At 47.7% G+C, this 27,540-nt stretch overlaps 5 protein-coding genes across 15 annotated transcripts in view; 3 read left to right on the forward strand and 2 right to left on the reverse strand.

Moving 5' to 3' along the window:
• Positions 1-459: 459 nt before the first annotated feature.
• LOC108083712 (microtubule-associated protein tau) lies at positions 460-17,540 on the forward strand. 9 transcript variants are annotated; one of them, XM_017179611.1, is made up of 8 exons: positions 460-1,044; positions 9,886-9,929; positions 10,992-11,172; positions 11,403-11,605; positions 12,257-12,442; positions 13,212-13,229; positions 13,678-13,836; positions 15,928-16,770. In XM_017179611.1, exons 1-8 carry the CDS (start codon positions 846-848, stop codon positions 15,985-15,987), a joined length of 1,050 nt encoding a protein of 349 aa, XP_017035100.1. In that variant the 5' UTR covers positions 460-845; the 3' UTR covers positions 15,988-16,770. The 9 variants fall into 9 exon arrangements, with proteins under 9 accessions (XP_017035100.1, XP_070142276.1, XP_017035098.1 ...); XM_070286175.1 differs by lacking the exon at positions 15,928-16,770 and adding an exon at positions 15,367-15,907; XM_017179609.3 differs by lacking the exon at positions 15,928-16,770 and adding an exon at positions 14,525-15,323.
• On the forward strand, positions 8,001-8,724 carry LOC138928899 (uncharacterized; the record flags this gene model as incomplete). Its single annotated transcript, XM_070287167.1, has 2 exons — positions 8,001-8,116; positions 8,150-8,724. Coding segments are annotated over exons 1-2 (669 nt in total), but the record flags the coding sequence as incomplete, so codon positions are not given.
• A 633-nt stretch (positions 17,541-18,173) lies between the features above and the next one.
• On the reverse strand, positions 18,174-20,448 carry Mtl (Rac family small GTPase Mtl). The gene is made up of 5 exons (XM_017179615.3): positions 20,215-20,448; positions 19,322-19,502; positions 19,021-19,253; positions 18,802-18,962; positions 18,174-18,725 (listed from the first exon to the last, which is right to left on the reverse strand). The coding sequence occupies exons 2-5, from the start codon at positions 19,435-19,437 to the stop codon at positions 18,648-18,650; spliced, it is 588 nt and encodes a 195-aa protein (XP_017035104.1). The 5' UTR covers positions 19,438-19,502; positions 20,215-20,448; the 3' UTR covers positions 18,174-18,647.
• A 311-nt stretch (positions 20,449-20,759) lies between these two features.
• Positions 20,760-21,915, forward strand: LOC108083732 (probable enoyl-CoA hydratase). The gene is made up of 2 exons (XM_017179640.3): positions 20,760-21,657; positions 21,717-21,915. The coding sequence occupies exons 1-2, from the start codon at positions 20,793-20,795 to the stop codon at positions 21,815-21,817; spliced, it is 966 nt and encodes a 321-aa protein (XP_017035129.1). The 5' UTR covers positions 20,760-20,792; the 3' UTR covers positions 21,818-21,915.
• Positions 21,916-21,980: 65 nt separating this feature from the next.
• The window catches only part of Tusp (WD40 superfamily protein Tusp), a 28,806-nt gene continuing 23,246 nt past the window's right edge, over positions 21,981-27,540 (reverse strand). For 2 of the 3 annotated variants that reach the window (XM_017179637.3, XM_070286176.1), the window contains exons 3-11: positions 27,320-27,484; positions 26,795-27,254; positions 26,214-26,731; positions 25,926-26,154; positions 25,589-25,860; positions 23,588-25,519; positions 23,182-23,517; positions 22,911-23,102; positions 21,981-22,840 (exon numbers count right to left, since the gene is read on the reverse strand). In XM_017179637.3, coding sequence (XP_017035126.1) covers positions 22,724-22,840; positions 22,911-23,102; positions 23,182-23,517; positions 23,588-25,519; positions 25,589-25,860; positions 25,926-26,154; positions 26,214-26,731; positions 26,795-27,254; positions 27,320-27,484 — 4,221 coding nt within the window. In that variant the 3' untranslated portion in view covers positions 21,981-22,723. The remainder of the gene's footprint in view (positions 22,841-22,910; positions 23,103-23,181; positions 23,518-23,587; positions 25,520-25,588; positions 25,861-25,925; positions 26,155-26,213; positions 26,732-26,794; positions 27,255-27,319; positions 27,485-27,540) is intronic. The other variant, XM_017179638.3, reaches the window with a different exon arrangement.

Here is a 27,540-nt window from a genome sequence, read left to right on the forward strand (position 1 = left end):
TATTAAACAAAATATTGTGGCAAAACAGCTAAAGTCAGCTTAATGAATTAAGTACCATTTAGTAACACAACATTTGAACTTTTTTTTTTAATTTTTTATTAAAAAATAATTACAAGTCCATGAGTAATAGGAAATCTCTTGAGTCCCCTCAACTTCAAACCGATTCGTCCAACATTTACTCTTTACAGAAGAAAATAGTAAAGAATTGTTTTTATTTTTGGTTTTTGAAATTTACGCTTTATTTTCCCAGTGTAAAGCAAGCAGTTCAAGCAAGCAGCTCAAGTATTTTAAGTGGGTAGTGGGGACACAAGCCTTTGAGCTAAAACAAAAGCCATAAAGTTTACCGTGTACTAAAAAAGCCCTGCCTGAGCAGCTTGCGGAAAAGCTCAGCGGCGCGCGCCGCCTGCGAACGTTTGCTGGGAATTTTCAACCCGTGAAAATCAGTTGGAACCGAGATAACAAACCCAAAAGATACAAAACAGCCGACGGAGCTGCGCTGCCTGGCCGTCTCAAAATTTGCACCAGCAAATATCCAAATAAATTAGCCGAGTGTCAGAGTGAAGTGCGAGTGAGCGTGTCGCAACGCTGAAAAAGTGTATTCTTTTTGCGCTCTGCCCCTGGGGTTAAAAATGCAATAGAGAGCCAAGATCCAAAGGCATTCCAAACGCTGCGATACAGATACGAAACCGAGAAACACCGAATACCGCCACAGTGCACAGTGCAAAAGTGAAAAGGACTCGGCCGCCAGGATATACACACACAAAAGTACCGCATCCCGTTTTTCCGTGAGTGCAACCAAACACGCATACGTACACACACACACACTCTCTCGCTCGGCTTTCAACATGGCGGATGTCCTGGAGAAAAGCTCGGCGCTGGATGCTGTGCCAGCACTAGGCGACACCCATTCCCAATCCCAGGCCCAGTCGCACCAGCAGCTGCAACAGGAAGCTGCGCCGCCACAGCAACAATTGCAACAGCAACAACCGCAGCAGCAGCAGCCACAGAAGCCCGCACCTGCGAGGGCCAATCAGGAGCAGAAAGGTAAGATACACTCGAGGCTAAAAGTGACTTCACTCCACATTACGCATACGCCGCGTTCGCCGTAGAAAATCAATTAGGGAAAGTTCCAGGCACGCCTCTCCATCTCCGACTGCATTGGCAATGGCTCAATTAAAGGAAGTGTGCTGCCGGCACACCCCAGGACATTGACGACTGTTCAGTTACGGTTATGTCAGGCGAACATGCAGCTCCGGCTCACGTCATGCCCTCGATCCAGCCGGTTTCGGGCAGGGGACATTATGCAAATAGATTTGGCAGGTTCGGCGTTCTCCAAGCTATTGTGTGCGAGATCTGTTTGCTCAGCCGCCGCTTTAGGCCGTCTGAAGGGGGCTCGACTGTCTGTCTGCTGCTTCTAATAGGGGTGGAGCGCAGGATGTGTGGGAGGCGGGGTAACGACCTGCAACAGGGACAGCTTTTAATTGTGCTCCCTGCATTGTCGAGGCTCCAGTGTGTATCTATCAGATACAGAGACACAGATACGGATACGGGCACGGCGATAAAAGTTATCAGCCATTCGAGCTCGTGCTGATGCGGCCGTTGATGTTGCGGTCGCTCTGCAGCTGACCTCGTTTCGAATCAAGCAGCGAGTGCACCTACCCACCGAAAGGTCGGTTAGCTGGGCGGAATTCGCTGGGTAAACACTATAATACATATAATTGCGAGCTGTTCCTGCCAGGGCATTCCCCAGTCGGCAATAGACTTCATTGGGTTAGCGGGTGTTATGTGAGTGCGCCAAAGATACACCCCTGCCTCGGCTGATGATTAAATCAAGTCAAGAGCAAACCGGCTCTCTGTTAAATAATAATAAAAAACAATAACAAAGCAGCGCCGCTTTAGCTTTGTTTAGTGCGAATGACAGAAGAGTAAAAATATAGTTGTTGATTACTATCAGCGTTCTCATCCGCATGAAGTCACCCGCCGACACCGGCTCTATATCATGTAGATTTGCGATTATGGACTTCGCCAGCTTCTGCCCTGGCTGATAAGCAGGTGAAATGGCTTTCCAGTGGACACTTTCTTTTTGTGTCACTTATATTTCGCAAAACATATATTCGCGTGACGTAATGGAGAAAAGAAAACAAACCCATCTCTTTGCACATTATTATTATTCTGCGCTCGCGGTCTTTTAAAAATAGCCAAGATTCGGTGCAATTTCTGTCGCCTATTTCGCTTTGGCTTTTCAATTATCACAAAACGCTGCCAGCTGAGCGACAGTTTCGTTTCTCATTTGCATTTGGCTCTGCAATTGATTTTCCCCCGTGTTTTTCTCTTTTCTCCTCTACGTCTTCAGAGAACCGAGCTAACGGGGGCGTGCGCTAGATACTTTTGTGCTTTTGTAGATACTTTTTACCCAACGGCTTTAAAAACTCTGCTAATTGTTAAGGTTTCCGCTCGGAGAAACAATTACCGAATATTTGGAGCCATATTTGTGAGGCATTCGGTGGCCCCGCCTTGCTTCAGTTAATTCAAGCAAGACGAAAGTTGGTTGTTCAGATTTTGTGACTTTTGGGATACGCTTGGCTCTCCCGCCCGCATATGGTCTTTACGATTAATTAATTAGTCGGAAAAATGGTACTGTCAGCCGAACTTAGGCCGCGAATACCTGGTATTAACCCTAGAAAGCCGCGTGCATGCCTGGAGGTGCAACAATTAGCATGCACATGGCGCACAATGAGCGTTCATTAGGTTGTTATTGTCTCGTAACTGCCGGCATATTAATGCATTGTGTATCTGATGGATGCATCTCGCAGCCTGAAACGCGGAATGCGGCACAGTTTCGGCTTGATTAATTAATTACAAAATTAAAAGTTTGATCAATAAAGTTTGCTGCAAAATTAATAAGGCTCCGAGTTTCGGGTGGTGGCTCAGGAGTCTCAAGAGTTCAGGGTTTACGGCTCAGGCTGGCTGGTGGGTGCTGTGGCAGGTTGGGTGTTTGCCTAATTGTTTTCCCGCGAACAAAGTGTCGCTAGACACGCGACACGCAAATCCCGCTCCAGCTCCAGCTCCGTACTCCGAGTACTCCGTGCTGCCCTCTAATTAAAGCCACAAAAGAGTTGTCAAATGGCTTCGGCGCGAACATCGCCCCGCCGAGCAACGCCTGACAATACCGATATTCCAGTTCAATAAACTCGGCCAGCGGTGGCTGTCTGGGACCGGGGACCTGCTCTGATTTCGATTCACTCGATTTTACCAGCGATTTTCCACCAGTTTCCACGGGCTTATGGCCATGCATATCTGCACTTTCGTTGGAGTCGGAGTTGGAGTCTCTTAGGAGCCGTTGGGTGGGTTGCCGTTTGCCCAATCCCCATTGCTACCCCAGTGGCCACTGCCTCTTTGGGCAGACGCCGCATAATTTGTTGTTCTGCTTGTAGTTTTTAGCCAAGACCATATACGGGGCGGCATTGCCCGTTTTGGCCGACATCGGGTATCGTGCGTGCGGCTGCCGCACTGACAATTGCCACATTTTGTGGAAGGCAATCAATAATCGAAGTGCGTCAAAAATACAAATGTTAAAGTTACCCAGCCACCTAGCTTCCACCGCCCGACAATAAATCTAGCCATGTTCGACATGAAATGCACGTCACCTGAGGTCCTAGTCGATAATACAGCCATAAATTTGGCTCTTGATTAATTGATAAGGTGTTGCCGCAGGGAAAACAATTCTGATTCTCAGCTTGGAATTAACAGACACAAGTGTGAATTAAAGATGGATATATGTCTGGAAATGAAACTCTTTTATTATACGTTTGTTTGGTTTTGTGACACATATCTGAACTGACTGGACATATTTCTTTTTCGACTCAAAGTAAGTCAGATATAAAAATATTCCTTGATGTTCAAATTTCTTTCTGCGCTAAACACCTGCACCTTGCCTTGGGTTTCTTCCAAAACCCAGTCGTGATTCATCTTCTACGCCGCAGGATAACTCGAGTTTGACCAAACATGCGCAGTTTGCGGGCCCAGCAACCACATGAGGATTCCGCCCCCGCCATAATGCTCACAGGAATGCTGAATAGAATAATCAATGAGCGTAGCGTAGGCACGGAATTGACCAAGGGAAGGAAGCCAACCAAAAGGGGAAGGCATGCCGATAGATACAACGTAAGCGAGGCAAAGCCACTCGACCGACCGGCTGCATCCCCCGAAAAAGCAAAACAAATGCCGGGCGGTTAGGACGGAAAATGAAAGCACTTGGGGGTGGCAAAACCACCCCCAAACGCCGACGAGTGACAAAAGCATCAACAATTCGGCCTTGGTTTGCGTGTGTTTCCAATTAAATGCTTTCGCTTTACATAATTTTTAACAAATTGTAATTGAATAAACTAAATAGATTTATTTTAAATTAAAGGGGGACTTAAACTGGATATTTCGCTATGGAAATATTTTAAAATTTTTACAAAAAAAACTATACGTTAAAACGTGAATTATTTTTCTTACGATTTTTAAACACAAAATGGTAAAATGCTTTTCCTAGTTATAGTTTAAATTTCCCGCGTAGTGTGTAGCTTCGCCGGAAAAGGTCACACTTAAGTCGCAAACAAAATCTTTTGGCGTTGCCAGACTTACAATATTTGAACTGCTTGGTCGAACTGCTTACTTGAGCTGCTTATGTTACACTGGGAAAATAAAACGTTAATTCCAAAAACAAAAAAAAACTTTTTTTTCTTCTTTCTCTTTCATATTTTTCAAGTTTGAGCAGAACTGTGAAGAGAAAAAATTTAAAATATTTGAAAAATTAATTAAATTAATATAATTTGGCTTACTGTCTTAGTTTTCTTCTACAATCAGATCAACTGATTATGATTAAGCCAACTTCAGGACTCAGGAGATTCCCTATTACTCGTTTTGTAGTGTTTCTGTTCGCTGCCAATTATTTGGCTTTCACGTCCCAAAAAAGTTAAAAGTAGAAAATTTGTTAGATAAAATATAGATTTAATGTGGATCTTTAAACTAAAAGAACTATATTTGACAAAATAAGTAAATATATCAACAAAATGTTTCTTTTTTCAGGTATGTATGCAGAGATACGGAATAACACAAGTTGGTTGACATGTAATTAATAAATATATACTCAAGATGGCTTCACTTATATAGGTATGTTAAATGGCTAAATATTAAATCAAATTAGAATATTAATAAACAACAATACAAGATTAATACAAGTATAAACTAACCTAGGCAACCAAGTCGAAAGTAAACTCTTTCGCCAACAGACAACTAACCTTGGCAATCGAATTAGGCTAAAGAACTAGGCAGATATTAGCCAGGAGACCACCACCACCGAAGAGGTCTTTTCTCAGCCAACCTCATGTCAGTTGGGATCGTCTCTGGTTTACTTTTATGTCTACGCATTAGAGCGCTGCGCTGCCGTCTTGCGTGCTGGCTGCCTGTAAATAGACAACAATTAGGGGAGCCTATGACAACAACACCTGGATAATAAATATGATGCGGTGCGTGGCAGGCGGTGCCTGTAGCTGCCTCAATTCCATACACAGCTCCCTCCGTATGTGCACTGTGTGTGTGTGTGTGTGTTTGGGGGGCATTAGGAGCAAAGGATTGCGAAGGAATTGCACAAATGCGCGTCCATGCCTCCCCCCGGGGGCCCATTAAATTAATCAAGTCAAATGAAATCTGCATATAAAATCAACGCTACCCCGATGTTGGCCTGGCTGGGCCTCCCTGCTCCGCTCCGGATTGGCGTGTTGAATTTGCATTTTTCCCCGGCGCCCCACTAATAAATTTGTATGTCAATAGAATAAGCCAGGCGAAGCTAGCTCTGGTTCGGGCTTGGCTTTGCCTTTGCCTTTGCTCCACGAAAATATCCTGCTCTTTGAACTGCGCAAGGACACTTTCTGTTTATGCGCCCCGAGAAGTTTACGAGCGGCTGCTTCGCCAGTCCACAGAGCGGCAGGGCAGGGGCAGGCGTATCAAAACAAATTCTAAGTATTGTAATTCGAAATTTTTCAAAGCAAATAAAAGCAGTCGAGTTTTAACACTCGCGCCAAACACAACGCAGTCAGAGCTGGCGTCGCGGAGAACACAGCCGAATAAAATATTTAAATAAAAATAAACTAAACTAAAGGAAATATAAAACAATATCGAAAAGTAATAACTGCTTAAGGGCAACCCTTACCAGGTTAAGCAGGAGTTTGTGTCTGAATCGAGACGGAAATTAAGCGACTTCCCTCAACATCCTTGCGGTGAGCGCAAAGTGCAAAGTGCATTAGCCTTCTCAGACTGTACGTGGCCAAGTTATTGCCCTCTTGGCTAGAAAAATCGATACAATTGCACGGCTTGGTTTTACGGCAAACTGCAACAATTGATAGTGGTCGGTCGTCTGTCGCCTGTCGGTGTGTCCGTGATAAAATCGCAACTGCAGTGGCAGTAGTTCCCCACATCCGGGGGAAGCCGAAGCCGCGAAGCCCCTTCCCCCCAAGCGAAATTCAATTGCCAGAGGACCAAGTTTGTTAACAATATTTCCCTGGTTAGCCCTGCGAGCGGGGAATCTAATTGAAAAGCGGAGCAGTAGCGCTTAGAAGGGGCTCCCCCGAACTTTTGTGGTTTATGTGCCGCAGCCTGGCCGGAGTTGCACCTGCAATTGTTGGCTTTCCGCCCCTGCCCGCGCACAGCGAGCGATTGTTGGTAATCAATTTGGCCAAGACCATTTGGCCACAAATGACAGTTGTCGTTGTTGCGGTTGACATGAACATTGTGTGGAATTTCGGTTTATGTCAGCCGCGACAGGGAAACAAATCATTGTGGCCCTAATTTGCAGTTGCCCCGCTGCCTGACAGGCCTCCTTTCAGTGCTTTTAGTTGGCCAGGAAGTTGGCGGATCCGACGACGAGTCCGTTTCTGACTCTGACTCGACACAAGTTCAGTTGCGAGTTGAATGTTGCACGTGCTGAGGCCCCAGTTTGGAGCTCCTCCAGCAGCAGCACCAGCAGCAGTTTAAAGGGAATTACGAGCCGTTTTTTGGTGGGTCTGTGCTATTTTATCGATTTGCCCTCCAAAGGTAACACACCAAAACTAAATGTGAAAGTTTTCGGTTCTTTTCTTCCGCCGCGACCGCGTAAAGTTAATTGCCAGGCAGTGCCGAGAACGAGAACGAGTCCAGAGTCCGCGTTAGGGTCCCAGTGCCACATAGCGCCTCCTCCTCCGACATGAGTGATACCGATGCGGTGAGTCCTTCGGTTGGTGGTTCAAGTCGAGTACCTGTACCTGTACCTGCCTACCTGTGCAATTCAAGAGCAGCACTATAGCACCGCCAATTGCCCATGCACAAGCGATTTACGAGCATAATTTGAATATGACAGCGGTATTAATGGCCGCATTATTCCGGCGAGGCGACCTTGCATACATCATTGTGGGTCGGATCAGGATCGAACCCTTTGCGAAATAAATCAAACAGCGATTTGCTCTCGGCCTGCATTCGATTTGTGCGACTTAGAACTGCCGAAAGCGGAGCCGAAACACAAAGTTTTGTTGAATCAATAAGTCACAAAAACAATTTGGGTCATGTTACAACTGGCAACCGAAATTCATGACAAAATTCCCTAATGGTAACCGAAGAGGACCGCCGCCGACCGACGACGAGAGCCCCAGAACTTGCCGAGAATGCCAAAACAATAAAATGTAAACAAATGCAGAAAGAGCCATCAAATTTGAAAGCACCACTCAATGTGAATCGTATTGATACGTCTGCCGCGGATACATGAGTCCTGGCACCCACACTGACACTCGCTACTCCGCTCCTTGTTGGTGGCCCTACGATATATGGCCATACATATGCAAATGATATGGGCCAGTTGGAGGCGCGGGTGTGGGCGCCGGCGGGGCCACGTGTGGCATTGGCCAACACTCTGGCGGCTCCTCGAGCCCTGCCAGCTATCGGGTTACCAGACACTTGCACATTTCTGCACCGACACCGCAGGCGAGAAGTCCTAGCTCCAGCTCCGGGATGTACGGCACGGAGAAGACCCGATCCAGCCAGGAGATTTCTCAGAAGGAGTACTCTGGAGCTAGAGAAGATTCAGCTCAGCAGCAGCTACAGGGTCGTCAGTTGAAGACGGAGTTTCTCCCAACAGATCGTTCAAGCTATGAACCAGACGCCGTATCCGTAGATCGCTCTAAACAGCCGTTAAGATCTCAACTTAACCCCGAGTATCTCGGCAACAGTGCCGCTGAGTCATCAGCAGAACGCGCCAGGCCACAGCTAAGATCTCCCATTAACACTGATTATTCCAGCAATAATGCCATCCCAGATCGTCCTGCATATGAGATGGATTCAGTGCTCTCAGATCGCTCCAAGCAGCCGATTAGATCCCAGTTGAATACAGAGTTCCTAACCAACACGGTACCATCAGAGCGTCCCACTTACGAGGCAGCTACTTCGGATCAAAGCTCCATTAATCGTACCCCACAGCAGCCACTTCGTGCCCAACCAGTGGCAGATTACTCAAGCGGCAATATAGATCGTTCTCTCTACGAGTCCAGGCCGCTGCAGCAGCAGCAGCAGCGGCCACAGCAGAACACTGCTAACTACACCGCTTACAACGCGGCACCGCCCAAAGAACGCACTATTTCGCACAGCAAGCCCAGCACTAGCACCACCTCCACCCTGAACACCAATCCCAATCCCAATCCCACGCCCAAGCTGCCGAGTAAACCCAATGCTGAGTATGTGCGACCACCACAGAACTTTGTCTTGCCACCGCAGATGCGTCCCGCGGTGGGACCGCCCCAGCCGCGTCCTCCGTTCGCCGGCGCCCGGCCAATGGTGGGTATGGGACCGCGTCCTCCCATGCCGCCCCCCAATATGGCGGTTAGGCAGATGGCGCCGCCACCACTGCGAACCACAGACAGCAAGAGCAACCTGCTTATGGGCCCGCCACCGCCGGGTATGAGGCCAGGAATGCCGCCTCCGCAGTTAAGTCAGCAAAGCATGCAGCAGGCACGCTTGCCCAACTCAGGCGGACCACTTAGTCCGCCTGGCCAGGGACCGCCAAGGCCACCGGGTGGCTTTCCCTGGAACCCGGCAGCCGGGGCACCGGGTATGCCGCCAGGTGCCAGGCCGCCGCCACCACAAAACATGACGCGTCCACCGCCGCCCACTTTTCCACGACCGCTGCCGGGTCAGCCGCTGCAGGCACCCTTTCGACCGCCCTTCAACCAGCCGCCCATGCAACCGCAACAGCAGCAGCAGCTGCAGCAACACATGCAGCAGCAGCAACAACAACAGCAGCAACACCAGCCACCGCAGCAACTACGCCCACCTTCGGCAGCGAGTGCTCACAACAACAACGACGACGACGATGACGTGATCATGGGTCCGGCAGTGACCCCGCTCAAGACATTCAACCCAAGGGCCGATCCGATGGGCTCGCCATTGCTGGAGGAGACAGAGCCGCCCTTTGAGACGAGCCCCCCGGCGGTAGAGGCCAAGAAGGGCCCCGGTTTCAGTAAGAAAAACAATCTAAGTAGATACATGCCATAAGTGAAGCCATCTAGGAGTTATTAGTTTTTGTTTATAATAATTATTTAAATCTGAAATAAGATATAGTGAGCATAAATACTGAAGTTTAGCGGAAACGGATTACGTTAGGTCTAGTTTTTCTATTCAAGAACCAAAGGAGATTGCTTTAACATAGTAAATATTATTTCCTTACATGTTTAAAAACCTATAAATTTCATTCCAAATCAAAACAATTTATGTGTACAGATCAGTTTTAGGTTTAAATCCATTTCCGCCAAAATCGTGACCTGAATGAACTTAATATTATGTTGAATATTATCTAACTCCCTTCTTATTAACTCATTTCAGAGGGTGACAACGACAGCGGCGTGGACGAATCCACTCAGGAGAAGGTGAGTTTGCGTTGGCTTTGAACCAGTTAACTAGTTGGCCATAAATTGGGGCTTCTTCTGCTGCTGCGTCTACGTTAATTGAGAGGAAATTAACTGGAACTGGCGACAAATTAATTTAATTCCGTTGACCGTCTCTGTTCACAAATCATAAATATCTGTAAAAGGCCGGGGCTGCCAGCGGGCGAGCTCTGAGAGCTCTGCTCCACGCTCCATTGGAGACCATATAGAAAATAGCATATAGCTGGCCCGACTTTTGTCTGCGACAATTCCGCCAGTTGCTCATTTTGTCAGTTTCCCAGGTTGGCTCGTGTTCGTGTGCAGACGCCAAAGTTCAGACTAAGTTTTGTCTTGGCAGACGGTAGTTGGCGCGTCGGAAAAACCCGCAGAAAAGTGCGACAAAAGTCGGGCGAGCAGACATATATCTCTCACTCTCACCCAGATACTATACTATATATGAGGTACGTGAGCCCAGCAGGTAGCAGGTGCGAGGCAGAAACTCCCAAAAAGAAGCCAGTCGGTCGTCGAAAAGAAATACACAGAAAAGCGATTTATATGCCTGGTGATATCTGTGCCTAGATAAGTGCCAAACACGAAATGGGGCAGGGCAGGGGGACTCAGTGAGTTACCACGGGACTACAGAAGAGAGGGGGCCGGAATCATAGCACACATATATCTGCAAAGCGGTTGTTGGCTCTATAAATACAGCCATCCATATGCAAAAACGACACGAAGCGGCGACAATCGATAAAACAATGCATAAACTATAAGTCCTTCGTACCGACATCGACATCGACGACGACATCGGCAGGCGGATGGCTCACTGGCCCGGCCAGATCTGGCGGCAGTCATAAATGCCAATGGCATTACGTTGACAGCTCCGGAAAGCCAGGGAGTGTTGAGAGCGAGTCGTAAATAGTTAATAAACCGCGTCCACAGCCCCATAGCCCCAAGATGCATCTCGTCATCATGGCCGACTCGACCTACTTGCTAGTAATCCACGAAGGGAATTGAGATAGTTAGCCAGTTTGTGACCCTTATTCTGTGATTATCTCCTCTCGACAGGATCGAAACGGACCCAATTCGCCCAGTTCACCGGTGAAGACACCCACATCGACATCGTCGAAGCCGGGCACGTCCCGCCCACCGAGTGCCACGCCCTCGAACAAATCGGCACCCAAGTCGCGCAGCGCCTCAAAGAACCGCTTGCTCCTTAAGACCCCAGAGCCCGAGCCAGTAAAGAAAGGTGAGTGATACTTCTTTTATTATAAGAGCTTGAGTAATAGTGTCCCAGAGCAAAGGCATTCGACCAGCTTGCTAAAAAAGCCGAATACCTCCGAGCCACTCTGCCTTTGAGCTATATCACTGAAGTTAGGACATTCTCTGGTATTCTTACCGAAAGCTCTCTTCCTTAATATCAAAAAATCTGCCATGATAACAATAATTTATGAATAATATTATTCCCTCCATTTGCAGTTCCAATGAACAAGGTACAGGTCGGACATGCGCCTTCGCCCAACCTGAAGGCGGTTCGCTCCAAAATTGGATCCCTGGACAATGCCACCTACAAGCCGGGCGGTGGCCACGTTAAGATCGAGTCCAAGAAGATCGAAATCAAGGCGGCGCCCCGCATCGAGGCCAAGAACGACAAGTATGCGCCCAAGGGCGGCGAAAAGAAGGTACGTTTGGGAAGTTCCAGCTCCTGTTTAGAGGGTAATCCGGGGAGGGACCGGTGTATCCATTCAAAGCATTCCTGCTGGGGCAACCCAGGACATAACTCTAGCTCTTTCTCTCTCATATATCTTTGTAAATTTCTTTCATCTACAAATGGCTTTTGTAATACCGAGAAAAGCTCTCTCGAAAAAGAAAAGTAACGTATAGTCGCGTACTGTAAAGTAACTCGTATTGTATTGGCAAACTCAATTTCACGGTCGATTTGCGATTTGATTTGAGATATACTTATGCCCATTATAGATGGCGGCAGCACGGTATCTTGACTCTCGTATCTTGTTGTAGGAAATGCAATTACCAATTCGCAGCGACACTTAGCAGCATAATTCCGTTGCCTTATGTAGCGTACAAGCTCCAACCCCATCCGTATCCGCATCCGACTGCGCCTCCGCCGTTGAGCTGGATGTGCCAGAGTTGGGTGCGACGACTCTGACATTGACAGCGGCAGACGGCGCAGCGGGATATCTATCATTGGATCGATATTTGACGCTGGCTTATAATCGTTTACCTACCTTGTATCTATTTACAACTTACAACCAACGATTCCGCACACACTCGCACCACCAATCCTCCACCAATCCGGCACTGCAAATCCGTAGATAGTAACAACAAAGTTGCAGTGGAACGCAAAGTCGAAAATCGGCTCGTTGGAGAACGCCGCCCACAAGCCCGGAGGCGGGGACAAGAAGATCGAGACCCTGAAGATGGACTTCAACAACAAGGCCAAGTCGAAGGTCAACTCCAAGGACAACGTGAAGCACCAGCCCGGCGGCGGCGACATCAAGGTATGCAGGCCCCCTCTATACTCCCCCCCACCCGTCATGTGACCCACCGTTTCATGTTTGAGTTTGACCCAGAGACCGAACGAGCTCCCATTGATTTTTGTAGTGGTTAAGTATGATTTCCGATTGACGTTGGCTTTCGTTGGTTTTTGGATGCTCTACTCTGTCGTTTTGTTGCCAACAATAACCCGGCATGTTCATGGGCATGGGCATGGGCATGGGCTTCCCTCAGTGCATGTGGGGCCGCAATGTTCTCTTAGTTTTAAACAGCATGCTGCAAGTTAAACCCTCCTTCTGGAGGTCAACCCTAGACCTACATCCAACTAACACGCAGAACACCCCTAAACCAATGCCTTGAACCACTTTCCAGAGCTACGATAGGAAGATGAACATCATCTATGGCGAGGGCTCAAAGATAGTCGGCCACTGCGCCAGTAACAAGCGCCTGGATGAGAATTTGTATAATGAGGAGGAGGTAGAGTTTTAGCGGGGTAGGTAACACACCCACACCAGATGTACTATACATATGCCTGCCACCTGATTGTTGACTAAAAGTCAAGTAATACACACCTGTCCTAGCATTGGGGTCAGCATTGTACAGCGTAGAGGGAAATCATTTTGTTCAGTTCCTAACCCATACCGAATAGCTGAATAATCGAGAATAACTTTTAATTTTTCCATACTTATTTTAACGAACCGAAACATGTTTAAACAATATTTTGGAAAATGTATTTTGTTTTACACTAAACCATTAAACACAACGAATTCAAAGGATTACAACCCCAAGGATGTAAGTAGTCGTGATAACTATTTTCCTCTGTGTACATCTGATATGCATCCTATGTGTGCTTTTGTACGAACCCCTAGATGCATCATGTCTTTCTTATTTTTGATCTTTTTGGAACACCTAAGCCTCACTTTTTGATATACATATGTCCCAAAAGGCACCACACCTACCTAGTAGATAGTAGAGTATATTTTGTACCTTTACCTTATTTACCTTAGATGATATCCATTTGTTACGTTCCCCGTGCTCTGTCCCTGTGTTTTTGTGTGTTAAATTCCAAATTTCAGTTGTGTGTCCTCGATTGGCCGACGTCCCGTGTCCTAAATAATAATCCACCAACCCAACCACGCAAAGTCGAAGTGACCCATGGGGTCGTCGATTCGAAACACTTTGGAAAGATTCATTTGCTAATCGTTTTCTGTACGTTGCCGGTGCCGGTGCTACTTTTCAGATCCAAACGCAAAAAATAGAAATTAAGGCACAAAGCAAAGTTGGCTCTTTGGATAATGTAAAGCACAAGCCCGGTGGCGGTGAAAAGAAGATTTTCGATGATAAGGATTATTTGAAAAATGTTGAACACTCTGTTGCACTGACAACACCACCAACACAGGTAAACTACGTGTACATAAGCTCGTTGTAGTTACGTATCGAACGATAGAATTTAACTTAAACCTAACCCTGATTTACTAGACCTTTTTTAGTTCGTTAAGAAGGAAACAAAAGATATAATCTAATATTATCGATATCCCATTTTGTGTTTGCGTCGAGAAATTCATTTTTGTGTAATCCGTAATTGTAATTGATTGCGTTAACACCTTATGGTTTACAATCAAGCCACTTAACAGAGCACCACACCCAAAAGAGACCCACACACTCACACGTAACCCAAAACCCCCCCACAGACACCATTCCCACCTGCCACCCGGAACCGCTTTCAGAGAACTCCCACCAAAAGATCACCTATCCGTAATTAATGAGAAGTAACCTCTGGACAAAGTATTTGTTGGCACTTTTAGGTCTCGATGGCGGGCATTTGATATCCGTTTAGTTCGTCGTAACCTTTCGTTTCGTTCAGATTATCATTTCGTTCAGTTAATTGCCATTACGTTGCATTTAAAAATGAATTTCCCACAAACCCAAACTGAGATTCATTGGCGATGACAATAAACAACAAAATTGGTAGCAAGAGCGCTTTCCATCCATCAATTTGACATGTGTTGTACCAGAAAAGATACTCTAAACAAATCTCTCTCTCTTTTTTCTCTGTCTCCCCTCGCTTTAACCGGCTGCTAATGTAGTTTGCGGCGCAAGGGCGCTTGATTGCCACGATCCACCTAGAATTCGGTCTCTGTAACTCAGACTGTGTGTGTAACAATATATTCGAGTCGCTTTTTAAATGAACTCCCTCCTAGCTTTAATCAGCCGAATCGAAATCGAAATTGAGCCCGAGCTCGATATCGAACAGTATCGAGTATAGAAAAGACATCCATCAACACTACTGAACTGTACCTTAAGCCAAACGATAACTGTAACAGGACAAAACTAAGAACAAGAACTAAAAAACACCCGAACTCAACAGAGTTTGCAAGAGTTTCTATTTTAAATTGTACACTAAACAAAGTATGTTGAGGATATGCGCTGTCCTGCCCCTGGGCAGATCCCCGGAGAGGAGGGATGCTCTTGCGATCCGGCCAGGTGTAAATTGAATTTAACCACAGCCCCAGCTCAGGTCACTGTCCAGGGGCAGAAGGCAGCAGCCCGATGTTTGTTAACTCCCCCTAGTCCCTAGTATGTAGCGAACACAAGTATTATTTATGGCAACGGTCAAGAACCCTATACAACGTAGGATAGTACAAATTTTGAACAATATACTGATCCGCGATTGCTCAAACCGAAACCCCGTACCCCAGACTCTGACCCTTTGGACGGTTAAGCGAAAGGCTGCCCAGCATTTAAGTCATCTAGCCAAGTGCTTTGCCCGCTCACCCTCGACACACGAACATTGAAAGAAAAGCCACTCACACATTGACCTCATATGTGCATACATCAATACTGACATCCATTTTATATTACGATTAATTATGAATTATTAAGTGTACTCTTCATTTCTGTGCTTAACCTTTTCTTTCGTTTATTATAGGAATATATATACACGTTTTATTAGGCTAGTCATACGAAACTAAGTGCATTAAATTCGAAATTCGTATACATGTTACGTCCATTAGAGTTATTTAAAGCCTATTACGAGTGCTACTGCAGCATAGTATACTGGAGGTCCGAATGCGACGCTATTTTAAGCACTCTAGAAACATTCTATCCGATCCGATTCGATTTGATCACGATCACGATCACGCAGCCCCGTAAGTCCTTGTGCGTTGCAAGTTCTTCTAAGATGTGTCCGTTGCGTACATTATATACATGCATAGATAGTTTGATATACCTAATATTTAACAGTGCTGTGATAGACTAACCGAACCGAAGCTGATTTGCCGGGCCACCTGCATCCAAACCATAAACATACATACTCTATAGACCCCGAAACGGTTTCAAGGGCAACTGCTTGCGACCCCCATTCTTACTCCATTGCATTCCAAAACCAATTCATGATCTAACAAGGCTTATGGTTTATTTCTGTAATAGTTAACCTTATGATTTGAGCAATCGATACGCATTCACGTTTATATTTTTATCTTGAACGCAGAGTCCACTACCATCCATGACGGCTTCTGGCGCTGATGAAAATTTAAATCAACAAAGCTAAATGCCCGAAATGCCCGAAATGCATGTCGAGCCGATATCTTTTCCTTGCAAGCTAAGATAGCCAAGATTGAAAGCGAAACGAACATTGAACCAGCTAATTTGAAATGTACTATCTAAGCAAAAAGCTACACAAAAAGAAAAAGTTATGCAATGATTTCCACACACCCTCACAATCCAGTAATAAGACCCGAAAACTCGATAGAGGTGCAAGCACGCAGACTGCGAATGCAGATGCAGATTCATCTACACCACCACCACCCCACATAGAAGCGGTATTTGGTATACAGATCGAAGTATATTGACTAGTTGAGCAATGCACTCTTTATCGTCAGATACCAGACGTAATTATATATCTCAATATATTACAAGAAATTCATATATACATAAAATATATATATACGTATACATAAAAGTATCTAAATATTTAAGCAAATTATACAAGATTCGTACGAACAAACCGTGTGCTTAGTTGAAAATGTTGAACGACACCCCATTACACTCGACGTCTAAATGTTATACGACTAAGATAATGCGACCCGATGATATGTGAACCGTTTAGATACTTTTGCGACGAACAAAGCCACACAGAACAGAACAGTACCGAACCGAACCGAACCGAACAGATAATACCACGTATAAGCATATTTTTACTATTATTAATTTGTATCTTATTAGTCAAGCGCATCATTCTCACGATTTATTTACACCCTGTTACAAAATGTAAGAACAATGGCAAAATTTAAGCATAATAAACAAACAAAAAAACGTTTTTTCATTTATTAAATCCCGGAGTTGTTGTTGCACTTAGTTTTTCGAATATTTCAACAGTTTGGTTTGTATCGGTTTGAGATTTGCGATTTGAGACAACTAATTTTGGAGAAACTTAAGTACATTTGGCAAGCCACGCCCACGCCGCAAGCGTTCCAACAAAGCCACGCACGAGCACACATCCTCTTCTTCCTCATTTGGATGCATTGGTAATCGAAAAAAACAAAAATCGAAAATAAATTTGATCAAGCAAATTGTAAGTCTCCATCTCAATCGAGCTATGACTGCGACAACTATTTTGCATCCGCCACCTTGGACTATGAACCGCCTCTAAGAACCCTCTTTGTATCCGAATCCCCGCAGTATTGGAAGGCGCCGCGCATCCAACGCGCCACCACACTCACCTCGTCCATGTCGCTGCCAGCCGAGTGCCTCGTGCTCTCCGTCTCCATGCCCTCGCTCAACTCTGAAACCAAGCGTCCGAAGAGTGCAGGTCCCAAGAAGAAGCCCGGACAGGCTGTCCACACAAAGCCCTTCCGCCTGTACTAAGACGATGCACCGAGGACTTCCTAGCCGCTCCACCACCACAACATTGCACGAGACGACGCATCCCAAGTGAAGCACTTCGAGATTCGAGCACAAGTTGATATCGAGGCACGCACTTCTAAAAATACATACATATCCAGAACAAATTTGATCAAACTGTTAATTGTTTAGAACCGAAAACGAAACGTGGCATTTACAACAAAATAAACGAGAAACTGAGAGGCAAAGTTAAGCACAAAATACAGCGGTTTGTTGTTCTTGGTTTAAATAATTACAGTATATATTTCGTAAGTATTAAATCAGTTTACGGCTGCTACATCTCTCTGGAGCCAAACGGCCTTCGTTTACATTTCATTTACATAAGACTTTCGTTAGATTTGTTTATATAATTAGTACAAAAAGTGTCCTGGGAGTTCGTTACATCTTGCTCATTGTATTCTTTTTTTTTTTTTAAGTTGAGGGCTTTTGTTGTATTCATTTTTGATTCTTGTTTCTTTGCCTATTCGAGTCGGGCCACACTTAAATGCAGTTTGTTCGCCTCTCCATTTACATAATCCTTTGCTATACTTACGCCGTAAAAGTTGTTTATACAATTCATTTCTTTAAAGTTAGGATAATAAATAGGTCATTATAAAATAATAAACAACAGGTGTTACATTTTCAAATGCGCGTCAGATGATTATGATTACGATTCGAGGGTCGAGTTAGAATACAAAAAATTCGCATGCTTGAATATCGTAAGAAGTGGCTTTCTCCAAGAGCTCGTCGTCAAGTTCTGTTTTGGTAAGCTGGAAACAGGGACAGTTCAGCTGCTTGAACGTCTGGCTACATAACTATAATACATTAAATGGGAAATTAGGAAATGCATAGATGCTCGTGATATGCGAAACCAATTTTTAGCTGTGAGTTGGCTGCGGTTCTTATAATGTGCACTCGCTGCTTGTTACTATTAGTACAATACATTCGATTCAATTGACTAGATTTCTACATATGTATCTGCATTAGATTTACGATTCTCTGTTGTTCTGTTTTAGTTGTCGCGGGAGGGATTTTGTGATTTTGTGCCAAAAATATTTACTCCTAATGGCCCCATAAGAAATACTTAAGCAACGCCAGATTTGAGATTCAAGCGCATTATCGTTGCTTTATAGCTGCCTACCGGTGCCACCAAGAGCCTGGTACATTAGGAGTAATTTTAAACTTATGTAAATAAATATGAGGCCCAGTGAATGAGTTCTGTTGTTTGATTTGTCGATGAGGACGCTGCGTGAGTGTCTATGTCGGCCGTCTCGCCGGCTTACGTGTCGCTTCCGAGGAATCTCTGTCGCCAATAACATGTTACCTTATTTACATAACTAAACACTTTCGCTGGCGTCGCTTTTGCGGTTCTGGTCTGAGCACGGCGCGCACCGCTTCCTCGAACACCTGAAGGTGGCAGGGGAGTGGGGAAATCGGTAAGTGAGTAAGAGAGAGAGGCGAGGGTGTGCCGGTGACAACTTACCGGCTTCAGGCCGCGCTGCGTCAAGGCAGAGCACTCCATGTATTTGACAGCGCGTATCTTGTTCGCCAGCTTCTGGCCCTGCTCGCGCTTCAGTGGCGTCAGCCCCTGCTCAGCGAGGCCGCTCAGTGTCTCTCGATCTTCGCGCAAATCGATTTTGGTCCCTGCAATGTGTATTTATTGTTTATATATGTACTTCCCCTTTGAGAGCTGGCAACTTACCAACTAGAATGATGGGCGCGTCGGGGCAGTGGTGCTTTATCTCCGGATACCATTTCGATGTGACGTTCTCGAAGGACGAGGGGCTCGCCACGCTGTAGCATATCAGGAAGACGTCTGTCTGCGGGTAGGAGAGCGGTCGGAGTCGGTCGTAGTCCTCCTGTCCCGCCGTGTCCCACAGTCCCAGCGAGACCTGTATTGTGTCCACTTGCATCGGGGCCGAGTAGTTGTCAAAGCTGTTGGGGCGATCAAAGTGGGAGTTATCCGGGAGGTGATCCGGCCACTGGGAGAAGGGAAAACTTACACTGTGGGCACATATTCGCCGGGAAAGCAGTCTGTCGTATAGGAGATTAGCATGCAGGTCTTTCCGACAGTGCCGTCACCGACGACAACACATTTTATGGGCCTTCCGGTTGACATCGTGAGTCGTGAGTGTGTGCCGTGTGTGTGTGTGTGTATGTGTGTGTTTTGGTGTGCGGAGTATGCTATGGGCAAAAATAAGATGGAACTGTGAGAATGCGTCTTCGCCAGCTTAATTCAATTAATTAAGTTCTACTCGAGGCAATAAACCCGGCAGCCTGACCGCACATTTGTATATACTTTAATTGCCTTTCGCTCTGCTCTGGCGTATCTCTGGGATGATCAAAGGCTGGGCACTCGAACGTCAACGAAAGGTGTGTCCCGGCCGCAAGCCCAACAACAAAAAAAAAAGAAAAGAAAACAAATAACAAAACCGCAGCAGGGCCATGAAGCATAATAAAACGAGAGTCTCATTTCGGCTGCGGCACTTCGTTGTTTTCGCAAATACATTTTTCAAAAATAGACCACGATGGGCGGCAGACTGCGGCACCACAGATAAATGGGAACAGAGCGGAGCGGGCGGTGCCAACGACGAATGGCAACAGTTGCCCCCGGGGGCTTCCAGTGGTGCAGCGTGGGCGTGGGCGGGGCTGGGGCGGCGGGGATTACTTTGGTGACGCGGAAGCCACCGGCAGACGCGCACACACCGCACAAAAATAGACACAATTAAGTTCTAATAACGATGGGCGAGGGCGCCACTCCGCCGCTGCCGATTCAATTAGAGTTCAACTGAGACATTGCGCCACATGCAACGGGGAGTGGCGACGGCGCGGGGGGATCGCCGCAGATGTAGAAAGTCTTTTGTTGTGGAGGAGCACCGGGAGAATATTGCTTTACCGTTTTCACCTATCCTTTGTCTGGCAGGCGCGCCTGTTTTGTACTTTACTTGTATCACTGTGTGAGTTGGCCTGCCTTGGAGCGCTGGCTCGTCCGCCACTTGCACTTTTCGTTGCGTTTTTCACTTATAAATATATGTTTAATGGGAATCGCAGCGTTCTCGAGTGATTCCAGTTTTTGTTTAATTTTTTTTGTTTCTTTTTCCAACCCGAATCAAACTAGTGGTGGCAAAACATCGATGTCTGAATTTTTTCTCACTATCGATGTTTTCGAAAAATATCGCTCATGACATAATGGAAAGTCTGGTAGCACTGGTGTGTTCCCAGACTTTTCGTGCACGTTGCCTAACACTGGTTACCATGGGTGCTGGGAGAGGGGTGTTCCTTATTTATGTGCCACAAAACCAACTGTTATTTTGTCTTCATTCTTATTAAAAAGAGCCTATAGCTCAATTTAATTACATCTCTTCGTGTTTACTACCTCTGATTTTCCTTTTTACATGTATATTTCCGAAACATGAACCCCTAGAAACCGGTTCAAACTACGACCATGGTTAGTTGTTGTTTTTGGTCCACGAAATGGGCAGATTTGTTTGTACGTTTTTAAAGGGTGTAAACAAATTGAATTTGGGGTCAAGACACCTTTATGTATCGACCAAAAGGCATGCAGGGAGTGGTCCAACCCCCGCCCGCACAGTGCTGGTGGAGAAAGACTCCCACATAACCCTTATAGGCCTGAATCGCGAACAGCAACGTAACTGCATTGATGCCAACACCGCCGAGCAGCTCACCGAAGCCATTAGCCAGTTCGAGGCGGATGATAGCTCTCCGGTGGGAGTACTTTACGGCATCGGTGGCTCCCTCTCCGCCGGCTATGACCTGGCGGAACTGGAGGCGGAGGCCCAGCGCGGAAGCCTCAACTTTCTGTTGCGTCACGAGGGCTCCGTGGGTCCCACCAGGCGACATCTCCGCAAGCCACTCGTCTGCGGCATCAGCGGTTTTTGTGTGGCCGGCGGCGTGGAACTGGCGCTCCTGTGCGATCTGCGGGTGATGGAGGAATCTGCTGTGCTGGGGTTCTTTAACCGGCGCCTGGGAGTGCCCCTAAGCGATGGAGGATCAGTGCGTCTGAGCGCTGCCGTTGGCTACTCGAACGCCTTGGACATCATTGAGACGGGGAGACGCGTCTACGCCAGGGAGGCCATGAGGATGGGCTTGGTCAATCGCGTGGTGGCCACGGGCACTGCCCTTGGTCAGGCTGTGAATCTGGCCTTTTCGATAGCCAAGTTTCCCATAGCTTCGCTGATGCATGATCGGAATGCCCTGCTGGAGAATGCCAATGCCTACAACCGTCCCGGCTTCCATGCGGCCAGTTACAACGAGATCATGAATGTGACTTCAGAAATGATAACGGACATGCAGGATGGCGTGAAGCGCTTCAAGATGTGTGAGTTCTCCGCTTTTCCAATCTTTGAATAGCCCTAATCTGATATCCCCATATCGCAGCTGAGGTGAAGGGCCCCAAAACCGATTCCTGGCACATCAAGGAGAAAACCATTCCGGATTGGGAAAAGGCCGAGATCGAGATCGAAAAACAAAAGAGGTGACACAGTCAAAATTTCACAGCTAGGTGCAATACTTTGTTGATATTTATAAAACGAAAGCCTTTATTCACGTAAAATACATTTATTTAATGATTTATGTAGTTGACCGCCTAAATCGTTTACGACTCGTGCTTATTTCAATATTCACAACAATTACAATAACGAATTTTCCTTGAAATTAAGCCTACCTACCAAAAAGAGTTGAGAGGAAAAGCACAAAGTTCTGTATTCCTTGCCGTCGATCGATTCAGCATTCACAATTAGTTTACACATATAAAAAATATGCTAGCATCCAGTGATCGGGCGATCGGGTCCTTACTCGCAATGAATGGCTTGAGTGCTGGGCCAAGCGGTATCCTTCGGTTATGCCTGTCTTAGATCTAAGAGTCAACGAAAGGAGTTATTGCACTTAAGTCGAGTAAAGCGAGAAACGAAGCTCTATGCAAAAAAGGCTGCTCTTGTACAAACTAGTGTTAAAAACCGACTGATCATCCGTCTATCTCGTGTTAAAGTAGTTTGATTTAAAATACATTCGTTACGCCTAACATTTACACTCGGCTACACTTAATCCAAAAAACTTGTCATACAAATATTGCACAAAAATGGATCGGACTGTGAGTTGCACACCCATGCGCACACACCCATGGGTGCTTCATTGTGCTGCACATGGCAAAACCTTCAATCAAGTGGTGGTACGTGTTCACATACATACATAATCATTAAAATACGGTATTCGGAAACCTAAAGACCACAATATACATATACAATATATACAAATGAAGAAGCAATTTTCGCTAATCGTCCATCTTATCGTCTGGTATAAAAAATATATATAGCGTAGGCCAAAAAAGCAATGGCTGCAATCAGCTGGCGACATTTCTGAAGGATGCGGTGCAATGCGATCTCCGTTTACTTCAGTCGCTGTGTCACATTGGCCAGGGCCACGGCAAAGGCCTGGAGGGCGGAGAACGGATATTGGAAATCCAAAGTATAAGCGTTGCCATCGATGCGACCGAACTGCATGACCTGTTTTAAGTAAGATTTAAATTATTCTATAAGACTTATCTCAGGGTTATATTTCGAAAACTGGACTCACCTGCTTGCCACGAAATTCGATTTGAAAGTTCTTGGCCGACTCCTGGGTAACGCGACCCCCAAAGTCCAGCTGGTAGACCTGGCTCATCTCGTTCCACATGGGCGCCTTGTTGTGCATCACAAACTCGCGACGCACTGGCGCCGGATTGGCACAGCTGGCACTGCCATTGGGCTCGATCTTGCCGCGCTTAAGCTGTAATTATTGGTATTATATTAGATACTATATTCATTCTAAGCAGCCTTTAAATTAAAAGTCTGTAAACTGAGCTCACCTTTTGACGCAACTGAGCCTTTTGGAAAGTCTCCAGGTCGCGATACTGCTTCCCATTACCCGCGTTGTTGCTCTCCTCGCCAGAGCCATTTGTCTGGTTGCCCTCATCATCTGAACTCTCGATTATGCTCTGCTTTTTCCGCTGGCGGCGGTTTAGAAGCGGTGAATTTAAGATGTGGCGAATGGGGGAGTTGCTCTGCTGTCGCTTGTTCTTTTTACTGGCCGCCGGCGATGCTGGGGAACTACGCGGCAGTCTCTGGGGCGTGGAAGGAGGTGTCAGACGACCCTCGTCGAGATCACGGAGACGGCTTATTATATTTTCCAAGGTGGTTAGGGCCTGGAATTTAGAAAGGCAGAACATTAGAACACCACTAACTCCTATCCCCCAATTTATTTAAGACATCTACCTGAGTGTGCAAGGAAACAGAAGCCTTGGCCTCCACTGGCGTTGCTTCCACTGCCCCACATGTTGCTCCTACGATCTCTGGCGGCTGCCTCTCTAGCGTGCTGGCATTGCTGGCCCCATTGATTTGCGCCTGTGGCGCTTCCTTTCGTCGCCAGCGTACCTCGGATAATTGCTTCACAAAGCTGAAGCCATTGTCCTGCTTCCTTCCCAGCAGCGGTGTGGAGTTCTCCGTGCCCGCTGTCTCCTTGTTCCGTCCGTATCCAAAGCGATGTTTCCTCGTGAAGAGCGGTGAGTCTGTGAAGCTAGTGATGACATCGAAGCGTTTCTTGGGCGCCGGCTTTGCCTGTACGCTGACAACCGGAGGCTCTTTGACTGCAGGCTCCGCTGTGGCCGCCACCGCGGACGTAATCTCATCCAGAGCGGAGCCCGTTGACGGCTGGCAACGCTTGCAGGCACTGCTGGTATTCATGTTGTTGCGGCACTTGAAGCACAACGTGTTGGCCGCGCTGCTGCAGGCACTGCTATCGGAGATCTCCTGGAGCTTGCGCACCACCTGCTCGTGCTCCTTGCTGGTCAGCTTCGTTTGAAGCGAGAGCAGCTCGCAGGAGTCCAGACTCTTGGACTTTCCCGTCTGTTGCAGCTTGTGCCGCCGGGAATCCTCCTGTTGCTGTCGTTTCCGGCGGTTCCTCCGCTTGTCCACCAGCACCAGCCGCTTATTCGGCGCATCCTTTCGCAGGGCGGATAGAGCCTCGTCGGACGGCGTAATGGCCACCGAGTCCAAATAACCCACGCTGCAGCTCCGTGTAATGGAGTCGGGCAGGGCAGGTGCTATCGACACCACCGTGGGCGTACGCTTCATGCTATTTGCGCTCGTGGTGGGTGTGGGCGACTGAGTCTCCTCGTCGATGTACAGCATATCACGTCGCTTGGAGGTGGAGGCCGTTGCGGGTGCCATGCACTTGACCCTTGCATCCATTCTCTCCAGATTGAGGTTCAGATTAAGCGGCACCGGATTGACATGGCTATTGGCCGAACGCACCGGCTCCGACATCAAAGCATTCTTCACCTGCACCACATTGTTGGCGTAGTCCGCGTTGCTGGAGTACGACATGAGAGTGGTTTGTCCAGCGGCGGGCACGGCTGGCCGCTCGAAGATGATGTCCGAGGGCGCCACCGCATTCTTGGGACTCTGCAGCGTGGGCACTGCCCCATCGCAGTACAGCGGGGAGATGGCGTGCCGGGACTGGCAGCTGGAGTTGGAGCTGGAGCGGCTGTAGCTGTTCTTGAAGCTGCTAATGGTCTTTGGACGCGTAATCGTCTTGCTGCTGCCGCTGCTGGGACCAGGACCAGAGCCGTTGGAGGGCGCCTGGTGCAGCAACACAGTGGTCGACTGGCTGCCCGTGGCTCCGGCCTCCTGGGACTCATTGGACGAATCATCGTCGTAGCTCTCCGCTCGCGCCAGGGGGCTCAAGCCCGCCGAGGAGCCAGCACCGCGCTCTCCTCCATTCACAGTCAAGGAATTCTTGTGCCGCGCCAGAATACGATTAGGGCGCGGCGACATTGGAGCTATTAAGGGTGCAGAAGCTCCATCCGTGAGCCGTCTCTGGGGGATGGTAGGTGGTTTCAGAGAGGCCATGTCCTGCGCGCTGGTCACGTTCACCTGCGGCACTGCATCGTGGTGGTTGGCCTGGTGCTGGTGATGCTCGTCCTCGTCCTCGGAGAATATATTGGGATTAAAACTGGGATCGGGACCAGGTGGAAAGTCGTCGCGCAGCTCTGTGATGACCAGCGTCATCTGACGCGGTTGCAAATGCAGTAGGGACGTCTTATAAGTTACTTGGCCTAAATTGGCTGGGACGGTTTTGGCAAGTCCGTGGATCTTGAACTTGGTACCCCAAATGTTGGAGGTCACCTCCACCAGCTTGACTTCCTGCTTGAGAATGAAACAAATAATTTGAATCAGTGATGGCGTGGATCTTCTCCTGCCAAGAGTGCCACCTACCTCCGGCAGTGTGTCCACGTAGGCCAGTTCATCCAAGCTGTCGGGATCGTTGGTTCCCCCGCCTCCGGAGGCGCTTAGTCGGTCGCCTGCTTGGTGGCGCCTCTTCGGTCGCACTCGCTTCTTGCGTGGAGTCCGTGGAGAGCCGAAGCGAGACCGCTCCTCGTAGTCACTGTCCGAGGAGTCTGTACGCCCACTGTTGCCTGTTGTAGTGGATTGGCTGGAGCCGGAGGAGCTCTTGGCCTCGGCAGAGTATTGAAAGTACAAGGGTGCATCTGACGAGAGGATAAAGCAATAATTATAATGGCTCAGGACTTCCAGTGTCAAGTGGAAAACTCACCATTAACCTGGGGATCGAAGATGACAAACTCTGGTCGTATTTTGGACGTGCGCTTGCCTTTGAGAAGCGGCACCAGGCCGCCCAAGTACTCCAAATAGAGCGTGTAGCAAGTGCCGGAGCTCAGGTTGGAGTCATCGTCGTGCCGGATCATGGTGCAGTGAAGCCGGGTCGAGCAGAGCGGCGGTCGCGAAACGAAATCACGCAGAGACTTCAGGTCAGGTACACAGCACTTCAAAGGATGCAGATGAATTGATTAAATTTATTCATTGAATGTTGCTATAGACTTACTCGTATCGTTTGAGCAAACAGATTGCCAATGAGAGACTTAATCCTAGAAGGCAACGGCAGCAGGGGCAGCAGCGTCTCGGAGCCTACGCTCGCCTGGATCTCCAGCCGGCAGAGGAGCTGCAGGGAGGCCACCCGCCTGGATACCCAAGCAATGTGCACCTGTGTCCCGGTGGCTATGAACAACCGCTTGTCGTTGTGGCCCCAGGTGATGGCCGAAACTGTGGCACTTGTGCAGGGAATGTGTGCCTGGTACAGGCACGTGCCCGTCTCCGTGTAGAACTTGACCAGGTTCGTGTAGCTGCTGGGCGTGCCCAGCTCCTCCGGTTTCGCTCCGTCCAGTCCGGTGCGCAGCGTACCAGCAACGGCGAGCAGCTCCCGGGAGTTGCTCCACTCCATGACCATGCCAAGGGCGCCGTTAAGGCAGGTGTTGATATGTGCGGGTGAGACGTCGTCGAACGACTTTAGCAAGTATATATATCCGTTCTGGAAACTAACAGCTAGCACGAAGGATCGCTTAGCTAAGAAAATACCAGAATCTTTATTATTAAATTCCCCCGATTATGTTATTGATTAAAACTCACCCGCATTGGTTACACCGGGCTCAGCTTCCTCGCCCTCCTCCATCTTGAACTTCTCGCAGGACCAGGCCATTGATGTAATGGGCACGTCGTTGGAGAGCTGTACTTGCGACACCATCGCACCGTGCACATCCATCACAATCACCTGGCCCTGGGTGGTTCCAAAGTACACCTGCTGGTCGTCGGGCGTCCAAATGCCGCACGTGATCGTCGACTCTAGGTTGAGCATGGAGGACCAATAGCGCTGTCCGGCCACAGATCCCACCAGAACGAAACCATCTTGGTAGCATATCAAGGCCATACGGCCATCGTGCGACCAGGAGAAGTGGGTAACCGGCGTGTTGCGATCATTGATAAGCTCAATGGACCAACGGCCCTCGTACTTGATCCACACAAAGATGATGCCTGAACTGTCGCAGGAGGCCAGCTTCTGGTAAGGCTCATTCCACTTGACCAGGATGACCTGTAAAGGTAAATTAAATTCATTCGGTTTTGTTATAAACCTTGCTTTAATCCTTTCTAACTCACATCTGATCGATGGCCCCGCAGGTTATAGTTAGTCCTTAGCGGATAGTCCATATTCTTGCGGCAGTGCGAGGTGGTGAAGGTCACGCCCACGATTCCTCGCACATTGCCGGTGGCCAGCCATCCCTCCTGGTAGTAGTTGGTACGGTTTAACTTCCATCCTTCGTCCTGCAGGATAAGGAGAAAAAGAGAGAGAACAATGAGAACGATGTCGACAGGCTGCA

The sequence above is a fragment of the Drosophila kikkawai genome, chromosome 3R, assembly GCF_030179895.1.
Source record: "Drosophila kikkawai strain 14028-0561.14 chromosome 3R, DkikHiC1v2, whole genome shotgun sequence".
Classification (NCBI taxonomy): Eukaryota; Metazoa; Arthropoda; class Insecta; order Diptera; family Drosophilidae; genus Drosophila; species Drosophila kikkawai.